The sequence below is a fragment of the Pithys albifrons genome, chromosome 20 (assembly GCF_047495875.1).
Source record: "Pithys albifrons albifrons isolate INPA30051 chromosome 20, PitAlb_v1, whole genome shotgun sequence".
NCBI classification, from domain to species: Eukaryota; Metazoa; Chordata; class Aves; order Passeriformes; family Thamnophilidae; genus Pithys; species Pithys albifrons.
Window position 1 is genome coordinate 4785315 of NC_092477.1, and position 18971 is coordinate 4804285.

The 18971-nt window shown below is 51.8% G+C and overlaps 1 protein-coding gene across 3 annotated transcripts in view; it reads right to left on the reverse strand.

The window, feature by feature from the left end:
• Window positions 1-1703, reverse strand: part of WHRN (whirlin) — a 53941-nt gene extending 52238 nt beyond the window's left edge. For all 3 annotated transcript variants that reach the window (XM_071574271.1, XM_071574270.1, XM_071574272.1), the window contains exon 1: window positions 869-1703. In XM_071574271.1, coding sequence (XP_071430372.1) covers window positions 869-1468 — 600 coding nt within the window. In that variant the 5' untranslated portion in view covers window positions 1469-1703. The remainder of the gene's footprint in view (window positions 1-868) is intronic.
• Window positions 1704-18971: the final 17268 nt, after the last annotated feature.

An 18971-nucleotide genomic window follows, 5' to 3' on the forward strand; every position in this document is an offset into this window, starting at 1 on the left:
TCTTCCCCCACCACAATCACAGGGGGGGATACAGGATCTGCTCCTGCTCTGGGCACGATCCAGTCCTGAGGGGGCTGTTCTGCCCCTCCGTGCCTCAGTTCCTACATCTTTGGGAGGGCAAACGCTATAGCTTCTGGAGTACATGGCTTAGAGCACGCAGATTTCCAGGTTCCACGCGCCTCCCGGGCTGAAAGGGAGCCCCGAGCTGCATCGCTGCCTTTCAGAGACGTGATAAACAAACAGGACGAGTCTGCCGAACCCAGAGCCACGCCGGCATCTCGGTTCCGCCCTGGCCATCAGCAGGCACCGCTATTTCCAGCGCAAACTTTCCAGCCGGGTTCGGCGCACGGTTGGTCCCCGCATGCCCGCGGGGCGAGCCCCATTTCTCCAGCGGCTCCGCTCCGCGAAGGGCTGCGGGTTCCCAACGCAGCGTCCCGGAGAAGCAGAACCAGGGAGCTCCATTCCCATCCCCGCGACCCGGAGAAGCAGGACCGGGGGGCTCCATTCCCATCCCCGCGACCCGGAGAAGCGGGACCGGGGGGCTCCATTCCCATCCCCGCGACCCGGAGAAGCGGGACCGGGGGGCTCCATTCCCATCCCCGCGACCCGGAGAAGCGGGACCGGGGGACTCCATTCCCATCCCCGCGACCCGGAGAAGCAGGACCGGGGGGCTCCGGTCCCACCGACTGACTCGGGATGTAGCAGAGGATGAGGCTGGACAGGGCGCACGGCGACAACACCCGGGGAGGGAAAGAAGGAGCGACACGGACACGGGAGAGGCAGAGAGCGACGGGGCGCGCCGCAGAGCTCGGGACAAGGCGGGTCAGCGGGGGAACAACCCCCGGAGCCCGCTCGGGAGCCGCCTTACCTTGACCGCCTCGGCGTGGGTCACCCTATCCAGAGACTTGCCGTTGACACCCAGGATCTGGTCGCCGACGCGCAGCCCCTCCCGCTCGGCCAGGGAGCCCGGTTCCACCAGCGACACGTAGATCCCGACCCCGTGCTCGGCGCCGCCGCGGATGCTGAAACCCAGACCCTCGTGGGCTTTGCTCCGGCGCAGCGTCACCTGCCGCAGCTCGCCCGGGACCACCGGCGGCGGGGCCGGGGGCGGCGGGGGGCGGCCGGGCGGCGGCAGGTACGGCCCCTCGGCCGTGTACTGGTCGAAGAGGAGCTGGTCGGAGCGCGGCAGGACGAGGCGCAGCAGCGGCAGGAGCTGCCGGCGGCGCGGCCCGTCGAGGAGGGCGCGCAGGGAGCGCACCAGGTCGCAGACGTTGCGGCGGCCGTGGTAAGCGTTGAGGCAGAGGATGAAACGCTCCCGCTCCGCCTCGCTCAGCAGCGCCGTGAGCGCCTGGTGCAGCCGCCGCACGTTCGCCGAGAGCGGCCGCGGCGCCGGCCCCGCCGCCGAGCCCAGCGAGCCCGACGAGGAGGAGGAGGAGTGCACCGACACGCCGTCCAGCTCCGCGCTCATCGCGGCGGCACCGCCACCGGCACCACCGACAGCACCAGGAGCGGGACCGACAAGGCAGAGTAGTAGCGGACACGAGTGGGGCAGGAGCGGACCGGAGCGGACCTCTCCGGGCAGGAGCGATGCCGCCCGGCCCCGCCGCTCCTCCACCTGTCCGTGCGCTCGCCGGCGGCTCCCCAGGAAGTGACGCGCCCGCCGTTGCCGGGAGACGGGTTATACAGAGCGGCCCCGGCAGAGGGACCGGACACCCCCCGCCCCGCCCCAGCGCCCGCCCCCGCGGGACCGGCAATTAGCGCGCCCGCTCATCACCGCCCAGCATCGCTAGCCCTGCCCCAGGCTCAGTCCTGCCCGCTCATCACCGCCCAGCATCGCCAGCCCTGCCCCAGGCTCATTCCTGCCCGCTCATCACCGCCCAGCATCGCTAGCCCTGCCCCAGGCTCAGTCCTGCCCGCTCATCACCGCCCAGCATCGCCAGCCCTGCCCCAGGCTCAGTCCTGCCCGCTCATCACCGCCCAGCACCGTCAGCCCTGCCCCAGGCTCAGTCCTGCCCGCTCATCACCGCCCAGCACCGTCAGCCCTGCCCCAGGCTCAGTCCTGCCCGCTCATCACCGCCCAGCACCGTCAGCCCTGCCCCAGGCTCAGTCCTGCCCGCTCATCACCGCCCAGCATCACCAGCCCTGCCCCAGGCTCAGTCCTGCCCGCTCATCACCGCCCAGCATCGCTAGCCCTGCCCCAGGATCAGTCCTGCCCGCTCATCACCGCCCGGCATCGCCAGCCCTGCCCCGCAGCTCAGCTGCAGGTGGGAGCTGCACAGCGTGTGAAGTCCTTCCACTCTTCCTCAGCCTTCCCGGCCTCCCACCAGCCCCTCGGTGGGAATCGTTCTTCCCTAGCCCAGGTCCACCATAAAGCTTCCTCAACTACCAGGGGTCCCGCCACCGCAGGATGGCGAGGGCACTTGGCATAGAGGATGCACAGCAGGGAAGACTCCGGAGGAATCGGTTTACACCTGGGACAACAGCCTGCCCCGTTACCTGAGCCCCTGGCTGTTTTTTCCATTGCCTGGAGTGCCAGGTGTTGGATTGTTGTTACTTTGCAGTGCTGGTCACTGTAACTGGGGACTTACAGTCCTGGTAATGCATCCATTCAGCTGAGAACCTCGGCACAGGCTTGGTTTTAATCACAGCCAAACGGGATTTAGGCATGTGTGCTCCTGGCAGGGTGTTGAAGCAATTTATGACTGGGGAAACAGTTATTAAAAAGAAGAGATTTAGAATAGATGTTAAGAAGAAATTCTTCCCTGTGAGGGTAGTGAGGCCCTGACAAAGAGAAGCTGTGGCTGCCCCATCCCTTTTAGTGTTCAAGGTCATGTTGGATGGGGCTTGAAGCAACCTGGGCTAGGGGAAGGTGTCCCTGCTCATGGCAGGGAGTGGAACAAGATGGTCTTTAAGGTCCCTTCCAACCCAAATTATTCTGTGATGCTGGCCTTGGAGTCCAACCCAAACTCACAGCAATTAACTCCTCTTCATTTAGCAAGCACAGAGAAACCCTTCCTGTGAAGGATCCTGGTGATCCAGTGATCAAGCATTTGTCAGGGCCACAGGCAACCAAAATCCCAAACCACAGCCTGGATCAGCAGGGCTCAGGGAAGCATTTTTTTTCTACCTGGGATGCTGCTGCTCACCTGTTCTCTGCTCCCACACCCTTCACTTGTGGCTTCAGGTCCAAAGGGGAAGCATCAGGATGAGAATTCAGTGCAGAAATCCAGGGTCTATTTTTCTAGTTGCTGGATGAATTATTTCTTACTATGTGAGGTTTTAGTTTCTTTTATATCTCTGGAGCACTGAGCAAAGACCATTTTCCATCTCAGTCATTTGAAATCTTTCTGTCTTCACTGAAGTGCCTTCCATCTGCTACAGCAGAGAAGGATTAAACCTAATTCATCAGATGCATCTTGATAGCAGGAGAATTCATTTTGTTCATGCATATGATGGAAGAGTTTAAACAGCTGCATTGCAAGTGGCTCTATGTATTAAAGCTTTGTTGGAGCTTTCAATGCCTTGTTTAAAACAAAACTAAACAAAGCAGATTGCTAATTGAAATTCGCGTTCTAACTGCGGGTGATAAATAAGCAGATGGAACAGTCAACATTGCTGGAAAGAAAAGGGACAATATAGGACAGAGAAGTGAGTAAAAACAAAAATACGCCTACATCAGCCAAACAAAGTAAGAGAAGGGCAAACAAGGTATTGCAAGTCTTTGAATTGCACTCAAACATGATGTTAATGCTTAGTACCCACTCAGACTCCTCTATTTAAAGCACCTCTGTTCCCACCAGCGCAGAGTCTGAGCATCTCCCGCCTTTTTTTATCCCACATGAAGACTCCAAATGTGTTAACACAAGCAGATGCAGCAAGAGCTGCACTAACTCCAGACTGGAGCAGCTTCCCACTTCAGCAGAGCTTGGCAATGCCCAAAGCACAGCCCCCATGGGTGTTTGGTAACCTAAAGTCAGGCAGTTGAGAGAGAGCAGCACATGGCCTTGGGTCAGAGGGGAATGAAAGGGTTCATCCAGCTCTTGGGCTCAGGAGTGTTCTCACACATGAGGAAAACCTCTTCAACCTTTCTTAGCTCAGGTGGAGCTGCTGAACAAATCCCTCCCATCAGTGTGCAATGCCTGGGTAGGACTGCCCAGCAAAAAGGGCCAGAGTCTCCTTGCTGTACATCGAAGTGTTCCTTCAGGATTTCTTAGGAAGAAACTCTTTCCTGTGAGGGTGGGGAGGCCTTGGCAAAGGTTGCCCAGAGAAACTGTGGCTGCTCCATCCCTGGAAGTTTCAAAGGCCAGGTTGGATAGAGAAGGGAACAACCTGGGCTAGTGGGAGGTGTCCCTACCCATGGTAGGGGTGGAATGAGATGAGCTTAAAGGTCCCTTCCAACCCAAACCATTGGTGATGAGTCCCCATCCCTGGAGGTGTTCAAGGAATGAATGGATGTGGCATTCAGTACTCTGGTCTAGTTGACAAGGTGGTGATCAGTCAGAGGTTGGACTCAGTGATCTTGGAGGCCTTTTCCAGCCTGTGATTCTGTGATGATTTGGAGAGAAATCTCTGCCAGCTGGGGAGTTGTCAGCAAGTGCTCAGGATGGACTGTCAGTGCCAGGTACAAATGGCATTGCCCCACAAACCTCCAGGTAAGTGACCCTTTGGGGCTCAGTGGGCACTGAGAGTCCACTTTAATTCCTGGGGAAACTCCTGGCTGAACTGGACCTTTGTTAACAGGAGGGGCCACACAGACACAGGCAATGGAATTTCAGCCCCTCACACACAGCAAAGAGCTCTGGAGCAGTTGGGCACTGCGTGGGCTCAACGCCCAAAGAGCATATGGGGCCCACCACCTGCCTTGCACCACCTGCCTTGAGGCCAGCAAGAGCCCAAAAGGTGTTACTCATTTTAGTTTTTGAAATCATCCTTGCAGCACAAAATAATCCCCTGCATTTGCTAAAGTGCCACCTGAATAAATTGCCTAACCTTTCCACTTTAATCCATTGTAATCACTTTCCAGAGCACTCTTTGAAAAGTGAGCTCCATGTTTCCAGAGCAGCTGTGCTCCTAATTAAAAGGCACTGTAGCAAGAAGCCGAGGAAACCTAATTGTGGCTGGAAACGCCTTGCTGCAGTCACAGCACTGAGGTGATCTGTGAGGAGGGCAGGGAGGAAGCAGCAGCTGCCTGTGCTGCTTAAGAGAGTATTAGGAGATGGCTGGCACTCAGGGCTGCCTCTTGGCTAAATCCCTGTTTAGCAGATTGGCTCCCAATCCCCTGTCCCTGGCAGGCTGGACTGGTTTGTGCAGCTTGGACATGTGCTTCCCTCAGCATGGGCAGGAATCAGCTGAGTGCTGCAGCTGAGTGCTCCCAGAAATAGCCAGGGCAGAAGGAAAAGCACCCTGGAAAAGGGGGTTCTAGACAAGTCCCTGGGTTTCAGCACCATTCCTCATGCAGCAAAGCTGAATCCAGCACAGTTCAGAGCCAAGTTCCCCACGGTGCAGGGAGGTGCACAAACAGCAGGCACATTCTGTGTCCCTTCAGCTCCAGGTATAACGGGCAGTAGCTGGATTTAAAGAATAAAGTAGCAGTGAGAAATCATAATTTGGAGGCAGATTTTCTAGGTCTGTATGAGCATAAATACAGTTCACTTGCAAGAGGAATGATTCCAGTTTTTGGATGTTGCTCTGCTTAATCAAATCAAGTTCAATTTGACATGTCCCAGCTGGGGTAGATCCTCAAGAGCACATCCCAAGCAGGCAGAGGGGGAGGGAACTCTGATACTTCTTAACTCCTTCACTATCTACATATTGATAAATGTTTTTGCTTCTACTGCTCAGTGCCACACTGAGACTGTACCTGAGCAAAGCCAGCCTGAAACAGCTCCAGTTTGGTGGGAATTTGTTTCCATCATGCAAGAGGTCAAACATAAAAATTTTAGCTCCAAACCACAGAGAAATACTGTTTCCATAGGATGGACACCACAGCATTATAGTTTAGCAGTCATTTAAATACTGCCTGGATCAAAAACCAAATCAGAGTAATAGTCTCACCTGTATTCCAGCAGTGCTTTGACTTAATGCCATTGCAATCTTTTGACACTTCCTAAAATCCAGAGTCAAAGCAATTCACATTAAACCTAAACCACATTTGCTACATTTTCTGATAAAAAGAAACCTTTCCAACTAACAGGAGTTTCACCCCAATTTGCCTGCAGTGATCTCTCCTCTGTGCCAACATCACTGAGCATAACCCTGCCTCACAGAGCCAGATGATTTAAGAGCTGCAATCCTCCTCCCCTCGCCGGCAATTTCTTGCACTTACACTCTCTCCAGTCCTGTTTGAAATGCCTGAAAGAAAAAGCCACTTGCGTCATCAGCTTTTCTTTTTCTGCTTTTAATGCTCTGCACAAATCATCTCTAAGTCACGATTTGGGCCTGGGTGTCACGGACAGGCAAGGCTGAGGTTGGCAGAGGCTCAGCCTGTGCCAGTGCCTGCCCTCCACTTTGGGCACCTTGGCTGTTAAACCCCACGTATAAGGACACAGAGCCTGTCCATGAGGGCTGACCATCCTTAGACATGAGAGGTGAAGTTCAGTGAACCTGGTCTAGTGAAAGGTGTCCATGCCTATTGCAGGGGGTTGGAATCAGATAATCTCTAAGATCCTTTGCAATCCAGGCCTTTCTATGATTTTATGGTTCTGTGAAGTCTTGAGTGCAGGTGTGTGCAACACCAACAGGAGTAACCAGCCTTAGGAGTTCAAACTATTTGCTCCACAGGGTTGGGCTTATTTATATTAACTGTAAAAATCATTAAGCAAGCCCAATATTCTCCCCCAGATGAGCTGGGTGGCAGAGGACTGGCTAGGTTGGCATGGGAAGTTACAGGATGGAGGGGAAAGCACGGACTCTTCACCCTCAGTGTTGTCTTCATGCTCAACCTGGGGCCAAACTTGCACACAGGGAGTGCCACAGGACAAATTTTTGCCTCCAAGCCTGAATTCTCCTCCTGCTGGGTACAATTTCCCAGTCCACTGGTCTAATTAGTCTCCACCCTTCAGGCAAGGAATTTCTCATGCTGCATATTTGCATACCTTGACTTCTCTGGGAGCTACAGGTGAAGCACCCAAGCCAGTGCAGGACATCACACATGAGCTGTGATGCTTATTTATAGACCCATAGAATGGTTTGGGTTGGAAGGGACCTTAAAGAGAATCTCACTCCATCTCCTGCCACGGGCAGGGACACCTTCCACCAGCTCAGGGTGCTCCAAGCCCTGTCCAACCTGGCCTTGGGCACTTCCAGAGCTGGGGCAGCCACAGCTTCTCTGCCCAACCTGTGCCAGGGCCTGCCCACCCTCACAGGGGAGAATTCCTTCCCAGTATCCCATCTATCCCTGCCCTCTGGCAGTGGGAAGCCATTCCCCTTGTCCTGTCCCTCCATCCCTTGTCCCAAGTCCCTCTCCAGCTCTCCTGGAGCCCCTTAAGCTCTGGGAGGGGCTCTGAGGTCTCCCCAGAGCCTTCTCTTCTCCAGGTGAACACCCCCAGCTCTCCCAGCCTGGCTCCAGAACAGAGGTTGTTCAGCCCATGGATCATCTTTGTGGTCTCCTCTGGATTCAATTCCAGCAGCTCCACATTCTTCTTCAGTCATGACTGGCTGGAGAGCACCAAATGAATTCAAGGGAAGTACAGTCCCTTTCTGAAGAGCTCTCTTAATATATCCAACAATTTCAGAACAGACCTGAGCAGTGCAGGGCTCATTTGCACAAGTTCAGCCTCTCAGCAGGTGGGAAAATCAGGGGCTTCACTCACACGGAGAACTGACAAACTCACACAGAGTTAATCTAATTTGAAAGTATTTATCTAATTTGAAAACATTTATCTAATTCAAATAAATTTCCCTAAGTCTGATGGTTGTGGAAGCCTATCAGTCTGGCAGGATTTATGGGCCAGGATCCCAACCACATTTTCTGCAGCAGTGGAAATAACTGCAGTGGCACACACCATCCCTGCAGGTTTGCATCAGGAGCACAACCCAACCCTGCAAGCAGAACTGAGCTTGAAAATCTGAGTAAACAGACTTGGGGGACCAAAGAAAGGGGGTTACTCCTTACAGACTCTCCTTCCCTGTGCATTTATCATAACAGAGACTGTCCATGTCCCAGGGGAAGTGCAACACAAAGAAATTACCAGGGAGCAGCTCACTCCTGCTGTGACAATCCTGGAGTTCTCCCAAAGCACTGGGCAGCTGCCTCATTCATCCTCAGGCATATTCCCTCACCCCAGCTTTGCTCTGCTGAGGGTTTTGCTCCCAGTTCAACCATTGCCACAGAGTTATGGGGTTGAGATCTTTGCCAGTGTGGGAGCCTGGAGGTGAGCAAACCTTCCCCTGAGCCCCTCTCTCCTGCTGGGGATGATTCTCACTGTGCTTCCTCCACTTAGAGAACTAATAGGGCTGCAGGGTCACATTCTACATCAAAACCAGCAGCTCATCTTCTCCAGCCTCCAAAGCCATCTCTGCCAGGCTCGAGAGGGATGCTCTGGGCTCTGGTATTACAACACTGCAAGAAGACAATCAAAAGAGAAGAAAAGGTTAATGAGGCACTAATCATTATTGATTTGTGGTATATAATGCAATAAATACCCACTGCCATCGATTAAATGTAGTGGGGCAAAGACATCTAATCCATCATAGCAGCCCTTTGATTTTTCAAAATTAATTCCCTACCATCAGGGAGATGCTGGGACATGCCAGAGGACCAACCTCTCTCCTGAGAGCACAGCTGGGTGAGCAACTACAGCCTCCATTCCCTCCCAGCATCCACCACACACCTCACTGGGCCAGGCCAGACCTTCTGATGGTGCTCCAGGAGGTCCCACTGAAAATCCCACAGTGAGGAATTGGGAACACAGAGAAGTAGGAAAAACAGTGAGGACAAGCTTGAATCCTGGATCCTTTCTCTGCAGGCTTTTACTTGTTTGCCTCCAGGCCAAACCCCCCATTTTCTTGTAGAAATTAGGCATTTGAGAGAACAAATATTAGTTTTAACAACAAAAAACTCCCATTGTTCTTGATGCCAAAGGAGTTTTTGTTCTGATTTTCACATTTTGTAGATTTTAGGAACACAGTAGTTGTAGATTTTTAGAGGGTTAATATTTCTAACAGTTTAAGTTTAATGCCTTTCTATCACTACCCCTGTCCCAGAACAGGGAGCTCAAATTCCTTTAGTTAATTAATCTTGTTTAGACTCCTTTCCAAGGTAGAGCTGAAGGATATCAGAAGGCCCACAGAATGAAACATAAACACAGGTCAGAGTGACCCAAAAGCCAGAACTGGATGAACTCCATGAGACCTTTGTGTGCCTGAGGAAGAAGAGTTGATGAAGACAGAGGGTCTTGATGACCCCAGACCCAATTCCGGGGGGTTGGATCAGGGGTGGGACTGGGGCTGAACTGAGAAATGTGTAAAGCAATGATTGGAGGGATCTTACTATAAAAGCCATGGAAACAAGAACTGGGACACATGCATGTCATCCTGTATTCCTGTGGGCTGTAGGCCCTGTGTTATTAAAGGACCTTTACTTTTTATCTTACCCTACACTAACGTGGCTCAAAGTCCTGTTTTTGGGGGAGGGTCATTCACAGCATCATTCTGAATGTTTAAAGTTCTTTTATAGTGACAAACAGCCAATGGAAATCAGATCAAAAATCACTCTCAGAGATGTCAGCTCATTTCTGAAACTGCCCAAAAACACGGGGAAAAGGGCTCAGATTTCTCTTTGGGAGGCAAAGCTGAGAACCAGCCCCCTAGAAGCGGGTGTAGGCACTGCCTGGTGATGGATGATGCTGTGCCAAAGCCTGAGTAACTCCGGAGCACGGCGCGGACAAGTGGCTTGGCTGCCAGGAGAGGCTGACACTAATTAGGGCTGTGCTCCCCTGACTCACAGGCGCTAATGCCCGTGGATAGATCGCTAATGCTCTCAATTCATGCTCATTAGCACAGGCAGCAAAGACAAGACAAGCGTGTTATGTCATCGTTTAAATCCTGTCACATTTCCCCAATGACTCTGATTACATTTTTAAACATTTATTCTCCTCCCTCAAGGCGGGATTGCCTTGCCCTGGGAGCTCCAGATCCAGCAGATTTGCTCCAAGCAAAGCTCTCACTTTTAGGCCAAGAAGGCCAATGGGATCCTGGCCTGGATCCAAACTAGCATGGCCAGCAGGCCCAGGGCAGCGACCCTTCCCCTGGACTCTGCCTTGGGGAGGCCACACCTTGAGTGTTGTGTTCAGTTCTGGGCCCCTCAGTTGAGGAAAGAGATTGAGGGGCTGGAGCGGGGCCAGAGAAGAGCAACGAGGCTGGAGAAGGGACTGGATGTGGCACTGAGTGTCCTCTGAAACACCTCCAGGGACAGAGAATCCAACATATCTTGATCCAACCCTACTGTGATCACCAGCCCAGGGCACAGAGTGCCCTGGGCTGGTGATCACAGTAGGGTTGGATCAAGGGTTGGGTTTGATAATCAGAGGCCTCTTCCAACCCAAGTGAGAAGAGAAGAGCAACGAGGCTGGAGAAGGGACTGGAGCACAAGTGCTGTGGGGAGAGGCTGAGGGAGCTGGGGGTGTTCAGCCTGGAGAAGAGGAGGCTCAGAGGTGACCTCAGCACTGTCTGGAACTGCCTGAAGGGAAGTTCTGGCCAGGTGGGGGTTGGTCTCTTCTCCCAGGCACTCAGCAACAGGACAAGGGGGCACGATGGGCTCAAGCTCTGCCAGGGGAAATTTAAGCTGGAGAGCAGAAAGAAATTCTTTGCAGAGAGAGTGCTCAGGCCTTGGAATGGGCTGCCCAGAGAGGGGGTGGATTCCCCATCCCTGGAAGTTTTTAACCTGAACTTGGCCATGGCACTGAGTGCCATGATCTGGTAAAGGGACTGGAGTTGGACCAAGGGTTGGACTCTATCTCAAAGGTCTTTTCCAACCCTGTCCATTCTATGATTCTATGATGAGATCTGATCCCCAGCCCTCTCCTTCCCTGTGTCCTCAGGAAAGGAATTCCCTGGTACAAACACCCACAAGCTCATCCTTTCCTCATTTTAAACATGGCCAAACATTTCAGACTAAAATTTAAACTGATTTTTTTCTAGTTGCCTTTGCACAGGGAGGGAGAATTGCACTGGTGGACACATGAGTTTGGGGCTGTGCCTCTCTGTATGAGCAGTCACACCCCAGTTAAATAAGCACAAAGCACCTTTGCAGCACAAGAAGTCGGTGTTTCTTGTAAATCGACTTGCAGGAGTGAAAAGAATAAATATTTGTGGACACAACTTTCACTAATCAGTTCCATCTGTATTTTTACCAGCCCTCCTTGCTCGCAGAGGGTGTTCCACCCTTCTGCTCTCACACGCCTTTCCATCTCTTTTCTTCTGTCTCTGCCCAGTGTCCTGCTGATGGTGGGTGGGTTGGAAGGGCTGTGGCTCCTTCCCCAGGGACACTCAGCATCCTGAGCAGGAGGAATGTGAAATCAGCCCTCATCCCTTGAAACCTTGGGCAGGTCTCTGCTTTATGTGTCACTCAGAGCTCAGCACAGGCTGGATCAGGTCCATTCACTCTTCCCTGTAACAATTTCCACAATCATTTTGCAGGAGCCACAGAGGGAGGAGACCTGACAAGGAGTGTGAGGACAGCCCAGAACACCCTCACCCACAGACTCAACCCCAAGCCCATCCATCCCATCCCACTCCTGCTTGGTTTCCCCAGCTGGGCTGTGGAACAGGGGTTGGGGTAGGTCTGGGACCCCTGCACTTCTCCTGCCCTCCCTTCAGCACCGCAGACAGCACCAGCAGGCACTTGACGAGGATTTTACTGCAGGATCTCCTGGGAAAGGGCTGAATTGCTTTTGTTACAGCAGCTGAGGATTTCAGATCTTGCATATCAAAGCAGGGAGGGGAAGAAATTACAGAAACTTGGACGGACTCACATCTGCATTAGGAGAGTTTACACTAGATGGCACCTGATCTTATCATTTTAGATGCAAAAAGTTAAGCCACCAGGATTTAGGGAATAACGTTATTCTTTTCCTGGGAGCTGCCTTTGTGTCCCTCCCCAAGCTCTCAGCGATGCAGGAGGAGCAGCTCACCCTGCAGCCAGCACTGCTGAGAATGTTAAACACCCTTTGCATAACCCCACTCTGAATCTCTCTGGAGGTGCTGGAAGCCCCTGGTTTACTCAGCCCAAGCCTCTTTCCAACAGCCTCTTCCAGAGGCTAAAGTGTGCCCAGGCTGTGCCCACCTGAAGAGCAACCTTACTCCAAGGAAGCAAAGGAGGCAAGAAGGGCTCTGTCCCTTCCCTCGGGGATTTAACTTGGTGTTAAGAGGCAAAGCTGCTGCAGGGCCATGACGTGGCTAATCCAGCAGATCCAAGAGACCCACCCCGAACACAGCACTACACAACAGCCACTCGGGCACGTGGGGACACTCCAGCTCTGCCAAAGATGTGGCACAGACGCTCCAAACCCAAGTGCAAGCTCAGGCTCCTTATCCCAGCTGCCTCCTGCTGGGAAGTGCTGTGATAAGACAAAAATAGTGGCCGTGGTCTTGGCAGCACTGATGTGTGAACAGCCCAAGGACCTGCCCACAGAGGATGAAGGGCTTGCAGGAATCTCTGCTCCACACACACATGGAATGACTCAGTGTCTGGCTTTGAGAGAAGAGGGAGATGCTGCCAGCTGGGAAGAGGAGCAGAGGAGGCTGAGCCTCAGGCTTGCTCCTAATGCAGCACCTCCTGTCCTTCTGGCATCAGGAGCCAAACACTGGAGGTGAAAGTTGGCCTCAGTCCATGGGCAGTTAGTGCCCATCCCTGAATTACCAGCCTGAACATGATGGAGGCTGGATGGATGGGACATGGAGCAACCTGGTCTAGTGGAAGGTGTTCCTACCCATGGCATGGGAGTGGGACAAGACACTCTTAAAGTCCATTCCAACGCAAACCACTCCATGAACCTGAGCTAGAGCTTCCCACCCCATCCAGTTTCTGCCCCTAAATACTATTACTGAGATTCCTATTGAATAAAAGCTTAAGGTAAGAGCTAAACAAAAGCTAAGTGGTGAGGGAGGAAACACTGGCTCTGCCACTGATCTGTGAAAAAAATCAACAGGTCTCAGCCCTTCCCTGGATTATTCTGCCTCTTGGAGCCTCCCTGGACTGGGGGAGGGATTCCTGTCCTGGCAGCTCTGCATCACCTTTACCAGGAGGCTCAGAGAGAGGTCACTGTCATGCTGCTCTGGAGACATTCATTGGGAAATTGCTGTGTCTCTCTCAAACAGAAACTCATTACTTCAGCAGGAGGCAGGGAGGAGATTGCACAAGATCATTTAGTAGCTGACATTAAAAACACCTCGTTTAGCCTGGGATAAAAATATCTTCATTCAGCCTAAGTTATATTAAGATAACCAAATTCATAGTAAGTGCTGCTCACCTGGGCAGCTGAATGAAGGCTGCCTGTTCCCAGCCCTGTCATCCTGCCCTTCTGGAAACCAGGAATGACAGCAGGGGCTGTGGAGTAAATGCATTCCCCTGTGGCCTAAATCTTCCTCTCTGCTACAACAGCTTGAATTTTCCAGCTTTTCTATATGAATTGCTTTTTACCTTCTCCCTGGTGTGGTCCCAAGGCCTCCAGCTAACAGAGAGCAGAGCTGAGTTTTGCTGCATCTCAAGCAGCTGTTTCTCCCCTTGGTTTGATTCAGGGCTCTGAGCAGAGCAAGGACTGCAGAGATTGAGTTAAGGGTGTCCTGAATGAGACAAGCAATGGGGGGAAGAGATGCAATGGGATGGAGTGAGGAAGGATATTTTAAGTACTGGTTTATCTGACAAATCCTGCAGTTACACATCTTCTGCTCTACTTTCTACTGCAGCCCATCAGCAGACAGATGAAAGCAACTTTTGCATGACAGAAGAGGAGAAATTAAACCCTCACTCCCAGTGCAAGACTCACCTGCACATGTGCCACCTCTGTGGTCTTTGAAGACCTCTATAATAAAGGAATTTTAAAAAGTGAAGATATAAACCTTGTCCAACCCCATTTTGGGGGCAGAAGATGCTCTCAGGTGTTTGGGATTCACTCAGGCACCAGCCCAGGAGAATCTCCCCCCAGAAGCTGAAAGTTCCTGCCTTCCAGCAGCAGAACCCAGAGCTCTCTTTGCACAACAGTGTTACCACCCCTGCTTGTTCCAGTCACAAATAAAGGACCACTGGCAAGGCCCAGAGCCTTATGTGGCTTTAATTTGTGATTCTCCATTTCAGTGCTTCTTATTATAATATCTAGAGTTGAAGAGTCAACTTGCAGGTTCCTCTCCCCTGCCTGGAGCTTGGCAGCAGTTCAAGGTGCTCGTGCTCCCTGTACCTGGGAGAGAGGATTCCCTGGAGGTGCACACATGCTCTCCCTGCTTTCTGCTCCCACCACACCATCAGCACAGCATTTTTCAGAGAACAAATCATGGACAAAGCTTTCAAATCCCTTCCAGAGGTGCCCTGGTCTCCTCAGGCCATCAGGGCACTCAGCCTATGGCTGCCGTTGCTACAGTTCTCATCCATGTGTCTGAACACACCTCCTAGTTCTCTTCCACAAGAATTTGCTCTGAAGTGATGCTTTATGGTTCAGATGCTCCAGGAAGTGATGGACAGAGGGACTTCCAGCCATGAGGAATCGTAGGACCATCTCACTTGGTATAAATTGCAACAGCACCTTTGGCTGCCACAGAATTAGAATCTTAGAATCACAGAATCCCCTGAATTGCCAAAGGACCCACAGGGACCATTAAAGTTCAATTTCTGACCCTGCACTGGACACCCCAACAATGCCACAGTCTGCCTGAGAGCATTGTCCAAATGCTTCTTGAACACCAGCTGATGCTCTGGCCTGAGGACCAGACCCCAAAGAATTGCCACAGTGCAGCTCCAAAGGCCTCATGGGACCAAACTCTGCATGTACATGGGCTGCAGGAAATGCTGATGTACCAGAGCAGATGTAACTGTCCTTCTGAGTTTGCTCCTTGGAGCTCTGTCAGAGAAGTCAGAAGGCATTTGGCATGTGCAGCTGAATATTAGACTTACAATGAGGATGTCTGGGCTTGTTTCCCAACTTTGAGACTGACACACTTTGCAAGCTCAGTCAGTCTACCTTCCTTCCCAGGCTGGATTTCTCCCCACTCTGCACCTTATGGAGTCATTTTGTACCTGTACAAAACACTAACCCAGCCAGAACATTTTGCTCACTTAGATGGTTGTCACATTTTAACACCAACAGAGGAGTGCTTTCAGCATCACTTAATGAGGCTTTTCTGCTTTGCATAAAAACTTGGCAGTGGAACTGGGAAGGATGATAAAGGAGGAGGAGAGCTGCCAACTGCCAGGCAGGAGAGACAGACAGCACTTGACACCCACCTTCCCCTTGGACAAGAGCAGGGGGGCTGAGAAGGCAAACCCTGCTGCTCCAGCAGCCCTTGGGCTCTGGATTCACATCCCCTCAGGCTTCCCAAAGGTCTGTGTTAACACTTGGCTCCTGCTCTTTCCAACCTCCCATCAGGGTGCCTGCCCCAGATCTCAGCATTTTCCCACTGTTTTGGAAAATTGTTACTCTCAGAGCAGATCTCCCTACAAAACTCTTGACTTTTCCAGCCCACACAACCCAAGGCAGTTACAGCCACTGTTCTCCTACGTGAGCTCTGCCAGGAGCACCTGGCACTGCCCTCTCCTCTTATAACCCCCAGCCCACCTTGCCCAGGAGCTCTTCCACCACCAATTAACACTCACAGGGGTTGAATTCTTCCACCAGCCAAGGTTCTTCTTGCATTCCCTCATAGGATTTCTGTGGGAAAAGGTGCTGTGCTTGAGGAATGTTGACTCTTTGAGCAGAATATTCCACGGAAAGGCAGCTGGATGGTCCCTTGTCCATTGCTTGATGTGTAAATGGTTCCTGTTCCCTTTGCTCCCTGAGCTCAGAAGTGGCTCTCAGAGCTGCAGTGGCATCTTAAGTCTGATGGGTCCCACCTGCAGCTTCCAAAGTCTCTTTCTGGGCTATTAGAGACACAGAAATGTAGAGCCCTCAGTGCCACCTCACTTCCCATCCTTCCTGCTGCCCCCCTGCAGTGCCCACAGCCTTGGTGGCTCAGACATTCCCCAGGAAAGGGAGACTTTAAGCTTCCCTGCACTGGTTTCAAACACCCTTCCCACTGACAGGACATTTGCTGAGTTTTGGCACATGTAGTTATTGTTTAAATTAATTTATCTCCCAGGGGTCAGGGCTGGAGCTGAGGCTGCAGCTTTGGTAGCACCACTCAGGTTGTTCTGCAGCATCCTGCAGCTCCAGGAGCTTTTCTCCCTGCAGGATCAGCCTGTTCCACAGCATTTCAGCACTGAGTGGCAGGATATGCTGCCTAATGTTTCACCCAGGCAGTTTTTTTGGTTTTTTTTTTTTTTTGTGCAGGCAGATAGGCCAGGAGACATCTTTAACCTTGGAAATTCTGGATTGCCCTTTGGATAAGGGACTTTGCAGGAGTGTTAACAAGAAATGCTAGAAACAGGCAGAAAGGAATCTGTCACATTCTCAGAGTTGTCTGTGTCTTGTTTCACATGGGTGACTATGTCCTACTGAGCCTACAGCAAGTTTTAAAGGACTGTTTTTTTCAAAACCATCATTGTGAACTCTGAACTTCCTCTGCCTTTCCAAGAATAAAATGATTGCCCTGATTTGGGTCATAAGGATCAGGGACACTGTGCTGGTTTAAAGGTGAACCAGCAGGGAAAATGAACTCACCATGAGAGAGATTATGAGTCAGAGACTAAAATTTAATAGTAATATTATAATAAATAGACTGACACAAAGAGAAATTGCTTTCAACTCATAAAACCCAGCAGCATAACCCAGTGTCCTAGGGCACAAACCCAAAGGGGTTTGTTGGCCCTTATACTGAGACCCACATGGTTCCCCCCAAGTCCAGAGCAAAAAGAAGTGAGAAACCTGTTGGTGCAGGTGAGGGCTGCAGTCTGGTCAAGAGTGGTGATCTCCTCCTGTCAAGGTCCTGCTGCTCCTCTGGATCCTACCAGAAGTTCCCAAGGTCTTCTTACCCATCCCTTATGTACCCTCAGGGAGCACCCAGTCCCTCCCCCTGGGCGGGGACTCACCCAATGGGTGATTAACTCTGGGAGCCAGGGGGTGTTGAACTGTTGATGGCCCATTGGCAGCCACACCCCCTCAGGCTGGGTGTGAAGGTGCCAATGACTCCCTGGGCAGCTGCTGCTGATGGCCCATTGACCTTGGGGAATGAATAGAGGGGGTAGAATACACACCTTTGATCACCTCCACACAGGGTTAGCTGGTCCCTCCTGCTGAACTAGGACAGACACATCCTCCAGTATGAGGACTGTCTGTAGTGCTGCACACTTGATACCAACCTGCTCCACCCAGATCTTGTGTTTTCCCCAAGCACCAGACTCTGATCACCTCTTTCTCCTGAAGGCACAGAGACAAAACCCCAAATTGCAACAGGCTGAGTGCTTGCTGTTGGTATAAACAGCAGCCCAGAGCAGGCAGGAGCTCACCTCTAAGAGTGACTTCAGGACAGTGCAAAAATCCCCAGCACTGTGGTATTGTGGGACCTGAACAGCAACCTGTTATTTGATAAATAGCACATGATGCTTTAGAACAAACTTGAGAGAGAAAACACTTAAAGCCCAGATCTAAGTGGAAAACAGTGTGAAAGTCAACCTGGCTAATGATCTGACAAGGAACATGCAAGAATAATTTAGTACTTCTTTAAGTAGAATGCTTGATTAGGCACCAGAAAGGCATCAAATCCTGTAGGTGTTCTTTGGTAAAAGCATCTGTAATGAGGCTGTGGTGGGAAAGATTTTGTGAAGTTGGAGGAAACAGAGACAAGAACAGAGAGGATCTGGTGAAGGAAGAGATGACAACAGTCACTGACAGTTCCTGTTTGCAAGGAACACAGGGATGGAGTTCTTTTAAGGACTGATTTTACTTAATAACTCTGGCAAAAGCGTAGGATGTGCTGATGAAGTGTCACCCCTGCTTTGGGACTGGTCCTCCCTATGACTGATTGACCTGGGCAGCCCCACCTGGGGTTTCCACCCACCAGCTCTCACCTGTGAGCCTGGGAGACATATTTAAGCTCAGCCCTCTGCTCTAGTTGTGTTGGGCTTGTCTTTATGGCTTAGGTTCTTGTCTAGAAAGGGAAGAATTTCTAGTCCCTCTGGAGCTCCTCTCCTTCTCATCCAGGTACTGTGGCACTGCATTGTCCTTGATGAGGACACTGCCCTTTGCTTCCTGTTTCCCCTCCCTGGCACAGCAACTCCTCTTTGCTGTATTCTGGCAGTTGCTAGCAAAGCTGGAGCAACAACTTCCCACCCTGAGGAGCTGTGGTGCTGTGCCTGGTCTGTAGGGTCATGTCTGTAGTGGGACATAGCCCAAAAAAGGTAAGAAGGGATTGTTGATAAACTCTTGTCTTATGGGAGGCTCTGCAGTAACAACAGCAGTTACTGGATGAGAGGAGGGGGGCTAAAAAGTGCATAAAAATGAGGTGTTGCTCCATGAACTTCCTTCTTATCCTGATGCTGAACCTGTAGGTTCCTTATGTGAAGTTTTGAAGAAGAAATTCCAGACTTCTGACTTTGGCTGAGCTTGTTGCTCTCCTGTGTGTCTATGCAGGCACTTGAAGAGCAGTTCTGTCTTCCCTCTTTGTTTCTGGTGCAAAGTGTTCTGTGTGGGGCTCTGCTTTTCCTGCCCTCCTCTTTGCCCAGGAGAGGTCAGAGCTCAGCTCTGGCTGGTGGCTGATGTCTGGAGCAGAATATGGGATTCTCCCCACCCCAGTTCCAGTCATGGGATGGTGACAAAGCCTTTCCACAGCAGCATTTGCACTTGTTCTGTCATTTGGGCAGCACTGGATGCTCCTTTTGAATAGCCAGT